Raw genomic sequence first — 7,449 nt, forward strand, 5'->3', positions numbered from 1 at the left:
CAATCTTACTTAGCCTTACCTACAATTACCTTACGATTTAACTACGGCAGTAACTCACTCACAACTTGAGCTCAATCGGGAACACAAGTAACATCTCGGCCATACAGCGCATACCAAAATCGTATTCCTCTAGACAGCCCGCGCATCCGAAAGAACAACCTAACGACACTACCGACACGATTCCTCCTCTTTCCTTTGGCAATAATCCACCGGCACTAGGCCCAGGCGATTCGAAATTACACACCGCACCACCTTCCGCAACCATGCGAGTGGCATTTCCGAAACATTGCGAGCCTACGAAAACTATAAGCCACTGCCTTTTTGTGGGTGACATATCACTCTGTCTTGTGATGACTATCAAACACATCCTAACAAAACATCCCATATCCACCGGCACTTTTCAAAACAGTAACACTAGTGTCCACAGCATCAACGTCATAAACGGACAACAGACCAACTCAATTTCTGCCAAATTATCAACATCGTAGTGTCTACAAACTGGTCAAGATCATCACAACCTTCGCGCGGCGACCGTCGACCTACCCGAGAGTAGTCTCTCTCTCACGCTTCTGTAGCCACGGTTTAATACACGTCTTGTCTCAACCCATCTATTAACATTTATTCAAGTCAACTACACACAAGATAACCTTTTTAATTGAAGTCATCACGACTTTCCCTTGTTTATTGTTGTCACACTCCTTCCCTTTATCTACTCCTGATCTTACTAATAGTAATACTACCAATCGTCACTCGTCAAACGATATTTTTTCGGTATTCGTAAATGCGGCGAACAGCTTTTTCTACTGCGATCGGCAGCGTTGATCTGTCTGCTTGATCAACTTTGTCTCTTTCCGTCTTCGATATAGTCCCTTGGACTTTGAAGACTAATGGTCACAAAGTTACGAGGTTACACGAGGTTAGAAATCACTGTACATTGTAATGTATTCTATTGAATTGTATGTATTGTACATATATTGTAATGTATTGTATTGAATTGTATGTATTGTACATATATTGTAACTAGCGGGATAACTGGCGTTGCCCGGGGAAATCAGTGGCGTTACTCAGTTGGTGACCGCTTGGTTGAAAGGAAAATACCCAAAAAAATCTAACTATCTATCTATCCATGCATCCATCCATGCATCCATCCATCCATCCCATTCCATGCCATCCCATCCCATCGCATCCCATCCTATATCCCTTCCCATCCCATCGCATGCCATCTCATCGCATCCCAGGCCATGCCATGCCATGCCATCCCATCGCACTGCATCCCATCCCATCCTATCCCATCCCATCGCATGCCATGCCATCCCATCCCATCCCAACAGTAAAAAATAATAAGAAATCAAAAGATAGTCATTAAAATAAAAAAGTCCAAAATTATAAATAATTTATAGAAAATAGAAATTATATAGAAAATATAATAATATTTGATATGTAACCTACATAGGCTTCCGTGAAGTGTTCCTGTCAGTTTGCGCTATCATTATCATCTACCATAGTTTATTCTGGATTTTTACTAAATGTTTAAATGTGGTAAAAAAAATGAAAAATTTTGAAATTAACGGTGAATACGGCAGAAGTACATACTAAACAGTCCAAAAGTAAAGAAACACAGCATTTCCCGAGGTGGGATTCGAACCAAGAACCAATGATTTAGGAGTACGATGCTTTATGCATTCGGCTACTTGGCCGTTATGGTTTCACCATGGATTCACACGTACGTGATGTATAATGTTAATCTGTACGCCATCTATTGATGAATAGAATTTTTATAAATTTTTAACTTTTTAACTTTTTTGAAATTTTGTTTCAGCCAGAACCACCTCCCAGACGTGCTGATTCTGAAAATATATTTAGTTTTCCTCTAGGCTGCGGAGTTCTCTAGTTATGCGCGAACACACAAATTCGGCTGAACAACTTTATATATATATAGATGTATTGTATTGAATTGTATGTATTGTACATATATTGTAATGTATTGTACATATATTGTACATGAATCTCCAATATTGTATAAATACTGGCAATATATTGCATATTCTACTTCGTGTACTGCCTACCTCATTTTTTAGTTCGAGAGCTTCTATAAGCTTTTTTTTTTTATAGGATATTGCTGTTTTACCTCACTAACCTTTACACAGACTTGTACATATATATAATATGTTATTATTTGTATATACTCTATCGCTTTTATTTGTTTTCATTTTCTAACCATGCACTGTATATGAGTATTATTACTTATGATATACATTTTGAGTATCGTTGTCTTACTTGTCAATACTGTATTAACGTTTATTAGGTTGTTAAAATAACCGAATTTACGGAATGAGTGTTGGATTAATTTCATTTCATATCGGAACATTGATACTTGTATGCCTGGCTGGATTTGTTTCATTCAATAACCTAATTAAACTCATGCTTCATCTGCCTGTCTATGAACTAATCTTTTCAGGGGTGGCAGACTTTGATGACCTTTGGTTCCTTCGCCACCCCCATGCTTCATCTGTCAAACCATGTATTGTGACCTGTCATTCTCATATCTTCCGTTGTACACTGTATGTATGTATGTCGTATGCACAAATAAACATCTTTGAATCTTGAATCTTACAACAATTTCAGGAATGCGCCCGGAGGTTCCCCTTGCGAATTCCGGGCGTCGAGAACATTGTGAAGCCGGAGAAGTTTCTGCTGACGTCGCCGAGCGCAGACAGCATCAAGTGTGTTGCGACGCTCCTCGGCGACAACATATGTCAAGCTGTGAGACTCCTAGCCTTCGCTGCACAATCCTAGTTTGAGACTCCTAGCCTTAGCTGCACAATCCTAGTTTGAGGCTCCTAGGTTTTGCTGCACAATCCTAGTTTGAGACTCCTAGGCTTTGCTGCACAATCCTAGTTTGAGACTCCTAGGCTTTGCTGCACAATCCTAGTTTGAGACTCCTAGGCTTTGCTGCACAATCTAGTTTGAGACTCCTAGGCTTTGCTGCACAATCCTAGTTTGAGACTCCTAGGCTTTGCTGCACAATCCTAGTTTGAGACTCCTAGGCTTTGCTGCACAATCCTAGTTTGAGACTCCTAGCCTTTGCTGCACAATCCTAGTTTGAGACTCCTAGCCTTCGCTGCACAATCCTAGTTTGAGACTCCTAGCCTTGCCACCACAGAGTCACCGCAGTAGACGTTAGATGAGCGCTGTCACTCCGCGGCACTTGTTATTGTATCCTAATGGTCTTTTTTTAATATAAACTGGCAGTGGCTAGCGACTGTCCAATCAGTAAAATGAAGGGGTGTGTGAGCGATGGGTTTTTGCAACTGTGCTAAAGTAAGCCAGGGTGCTAAACTAAGGATTGGTCCGCATTTGCGTAGCACTCAATCTCGTACGTCCGAACTCTGAGTGCTTGAACCATTGTCGTCATCGTCATTGTGAGCCTAACCCTAAGCTCACCCTAATCCTAGCCTAATCTCAGGACGCGGATCCTAAACTTCCTGATTCCTTAGGCCTAACCCTGAATCTAACCTTGTCCGCATTCTAGCGTAATTTTACAGATCAATTGATCGCGAGATCTGAATAATTTAACAGTCGTTCGAATCGGGATGATACACTTTCAGTTGTCCCATCACGGTGTATAGCAGATTGTCATTCATCACAACACATGGGGTGTGCCGGTGACAGGTCGACATTTGTCTTTGCAGGACATTGTGCTGAAGGTTTTCAAGCACACCAGTCAGACCCACAAGACTCACATTCTGCCCGACTCGCCGTGGAAACTCCAACAGGTAATTCCCTCGCCGCTAACAGCTCCGCTCACAGACCTGCCAACCCTTACGATTTTTTCGTATTCCTTACGAATTCCATGATGTTTCTACGATTGTACGATCAAACTAAAAAACTTACGATTTTTTACGACTTGTGAAAATTAATGTTTTTTACATTGTGAGCCGAGAAATATCTGGCGATTGTGGGCGCAGCCATATTGGATCACGCGTTCACGTTGTTCTCGCGTGATCTAGAGTTAGTCCCATCATTCATTGCGCGCATAACATACAAACAAAATGGCCGCCTGCTGCAATAAAAGAAAAGCGTTACTATTTTCATGAATCACAGGTTGGCAGGTCTGCGCTCACACCTACGATATACCCGTGGAGACGCGTCGCAAGAAACTGTCGATTAAAAAAAATTCGATTAAACGCGTCTTCTCTGCAGCCCATGGTTATTCGTCGACGTCCGTAGCATAGGCAATTGTTGCACCGAGGTTGGGATCTCGCTACGACGCGGTACTTTGGAGCGACGTGTGTCGCACACCCAACACCCTCGCGTCACGTGACGGTCCTCGCATAGCCGCGGCCAACTCTGTCCGCAGAAGCGTCGGACGTTTTCGTGTGGCGGCAATCGGGCGTTCATCACCGGTCGCTTGCTCTCTTGTTTTTCCAGATCCAGGATGCCGGCAACCACCTGCTGGAGGCGATGGAGAAGCTGTCGTCTCGCGGCACGAAGGTGTTCTCGTCCGGCGCCGAGGTCGTGCAGGTACGAAGGTCGCGTACGAAGGTCGTGGACGAAGATCGCGTGGGGGTCGTCGAGTAGTTCAGGGGGTCAAAGGTCACATGGTTACTGCTTAACAAGGGTCGGTATGTGGCAGGGGTTGAAGGTCGCGTGGTTACTGCTTAACAAGGGTCGGTATGTGGCAGGGGTTGAAGGTCGCGTGGTTACTGCTTAACAAGGGTCGGTATGTGGCAGGGGTTGAAGGTCGCGTGGTTACTGCTTAACAAGGGTCACGCGACCTTCAACCCCTGCCACATACCGGGCGGGGAGACTATTCCAGCTCTCATCTCGCCTTGCAGCTCATGGCGGAGATTATGGGATGCCTGATCCGTGGCCGGTCGGGACTCGTCATGCCGAAGAAGAAGACCATCGAAGAGCTGATGCATAGTCCGAACATGGTGAGGTGCTAGCACGAGAGAGAGAGAGAGAGAGAGAGAGAGAGATAGGAAGCGAGAGGGAGGGAGAGAGAGAGAGAGAGCGAGAGAGATTCAAGCAGTTTGATCAACTGCCACACCTCCTGATAAAATATGACACTATAATAATATAATATACTTATCATAAAGATAATAATTATTATAGTATGATATAATAATGTCATAACAAACATAGATAATACTAGACACGAATCTCATCTAATTTCGATCGTATCAATAGTCTATAATATAGACTCGGAAATGTAATGATATGATTCTCCAGGGCCGTAGCTAGCCGGAGAGGGCACAGTTGCCCCCGCCCCCCAGAAAAAAAGTAGATACAGTACATGTTCAAAGGCAGTCACCTTTCCAAAATGGGTTAGCTACGCTTCTGTTCTCGCCATGATGCAATAATGGGTTAGCTACGCTGCTGTTCTCGCCATGATGCAATAATGGGTTAGCAGATCTCTCTCCCTCTCTCACAGTCCGTCGATCTCCTCATCGTCTCTTTCTGCTCTCTCCTCTCTTCTCTCTTCTCTCCTCTCTCTCTCTCTTCTCACTCCTTAGATTTGTGGTTCTGGTCCCTCACATATTGGTCTCTCACTCCTCTCTGTGGTCTCTATTCTCTCTTTTCTCCACATCACGCGCCCCCCACCTTCCTATTATCCTCCGCTCCTCTCGCTCCGCCTCCCTCCCTCTCCTCCTCCCTCCCTCTCCACGTCTTATCGCCTTTGTTTCTCTGTTCACCTGCTGGCAGAGCTGCAGGGCGACGGTGAACAGCATGAGCCTCTCATTTGAGCCACGGCACCGAGCACTGCGCCTGGTAGACGTCGAACTGCGGCCCTCTTCTGGGGGTGTCGTGCAGCTGCGTAGACGCGAAGACGAGCTTCGTTGTACTGTATGTAGAAGCTGATTTGCCGTCTCGCTCGCTCCACATGCGCCTTTCGCAGCACCTTCGTGCAACATGTTCGTAGCAGGAGACTGAAATTTTTCCCAACGACTTACAAAGACTTTTCAAGGTACATTTTATCGGAAACCTCTCAAGGACATTTATCGAAATTCATACACAGAACAAAACGTACTAATTATTCCTAATAACTCCCATTCTTAATCACTGCATGTCACCCTCTGAAAACTTTACCGCTGACCACATGAATAAACGCCTTCCTAAACACTAGCTGTCCCGTCTACAACATACCCGTTGATTTACTGACTGCTCTACGACTTACTGTAAGTTTATGATCATATTTACTGTCTATCGTGTTCTATAGCTTCTTACGCTCAATTGAACGCAATCTCTTTATGTGATGTTTGCACACTATTGATGTACAAAATTTCTTTTATTCTCGCGCAGGATTTCTTCTACAAAATTCAGACAAGTTTTGCCATGAAATTGCAAGCACTTTTTAAGCAGCAAAGATCACATTACTAAAAGATCAAAGTACCTTTCAAGGACTACCCTCAATTTCAAGACTTTTCAAAGGCTCGTGTGACACTTCCTCAATGACGACGACATGAAGACGGTCCGATCGCCATTATTGCATCATGGGATGACAGCAGCGTAGCTTAGACCCATTCATGCATCATGGCGAGAACATTGCCTGGTGGCAGCGTAGCTAACCCATTATTGCGATCATGCTGAGAACAGTCACGTAGCTAACCGCATTATGCCCATCATGGCGTAGAACAGAAGCGTCAGCTAGACCCACCTATTCGCAATTCATGGTCGAACGCAATACAGCAGCGTAGCTAACACCATTATTGCATCACTGGCGAGAACAGCAGCGTAGCTACCCATTATTGTCATCATGCGAGAAGCAGGGCAGCCGTACTTAAAGCGCCATATTGCATCATGGCGAGAACAGAACGTAGCTAACCGCATTATGCATCATGGCGAGAACAGCAGCGTGCTAAACGCATTATGCATCATGGCGAGAACAGCCAGCGCCAGCTAACCCATTATGTGCATCATGGCGAACAGGCAGCTAGCTAACCCATTAGCATCATGCGAGAACAGGAAAGCGAGCTAACCCATTTATTGCATCTAGGCAAAACAGCAGCCGTAGCTAAACGCCACTCATTATTGCACTCATGGCGAGAAACAGCAGCCGTAGCTAACCCATTATTGCATCATGGCGATGAACCCAGAAGCGTAGCTACCCATTATTTGCACGCATGGCGAGAACAGCAGCGTACTAACCCATTTATTGCATCATGCGAGACAGCTAGCGTAGCTAACCCATTATTGCATCATGACGAGAACATGCAGCTGTAGCTAACCCCATTATTGCATCTATTGGCGAGAACAGCAGCGTAGCTAACGCCATTATTGACCATGGCGAGAACACGAGCGTAGCTAACGCCATTAGTGCATCATGGCGAGAAGCAAGCAGTCGTGCTAACCATTATGCATCATGGCGAGAACAGAAGCGTAGCTAACGCATTATCTGCATCATGGCGAGAAAGCAACGAGCTAAACCATATTGATCATGGGAAA

General features: G+C 44.7%; 1 protein-coding gene across 1 annotated transcript; it reads left to right on the top strand.

Annotated features, from left to right (window-relative positions):
* The first annotated feature begins 1,711 nt into the window (after nucleotides 1–1,711).
* On the top strand, nucleotides 1,712–5,036 carry LOC106817293 (protein rogdi-like). The gene is made up of 5 exons (XM_014821955.1): nucleotides 1,712–1,723; nucleotides 2,626–2,763; nucleotides 3,693–3,776; nucleotides 4,432–4,524; nucleotides 4,839–5,036. The coding sequence occupies exons 1-5, from the start codon at nucleotides 1,712–1,714 to the stop codon at nucleotides 4,947–4,949; spliced, it is 438 nt and encodes a 145-aa protein (XP_014677441.1). The 3' UTR covers nucleotides 4,950–5,036.
* The last annotated feature ends 2,413 nt before the right edge of the window (nucleotides 5,037–7,449 follow it).

Source organism: Priapulus caudatus, unplaced genomic scaffold (assembly GCF_000485595.1).
Source record: "Priapulus caudatus unplaced genomic scaffold, Priapulus_caudatus-5.0.1 Scaffold1669, whole genome shotgun sequence".
NCBI classification, from domain to species: domain Eukaryota; kingdom Metazoa; phylum Priapulida; class Priapulimorpha; order Priapulimorphida; family Priapulidae; genus Priapulus; species Priapulus caudatus.

Coding starts and splice junctions, on each gene's coding strand:
- LOC106817293 (XM_014821955.1), top strand. Junction 2,764..3,692: donor GCGACAACATATGTCAAGCT/GTGAGACTCCTA, acceptor TTGTCTTTGCAG/GACATTGTGCTGAAGGTTTT. Junction 3,777..4,431: donor CGCCGTGGAAACTCCAACAG/GTAATTCCCTCG, acceptor TTGTTTTTCCAG/ATCCAGGATGCCGGCAACCA.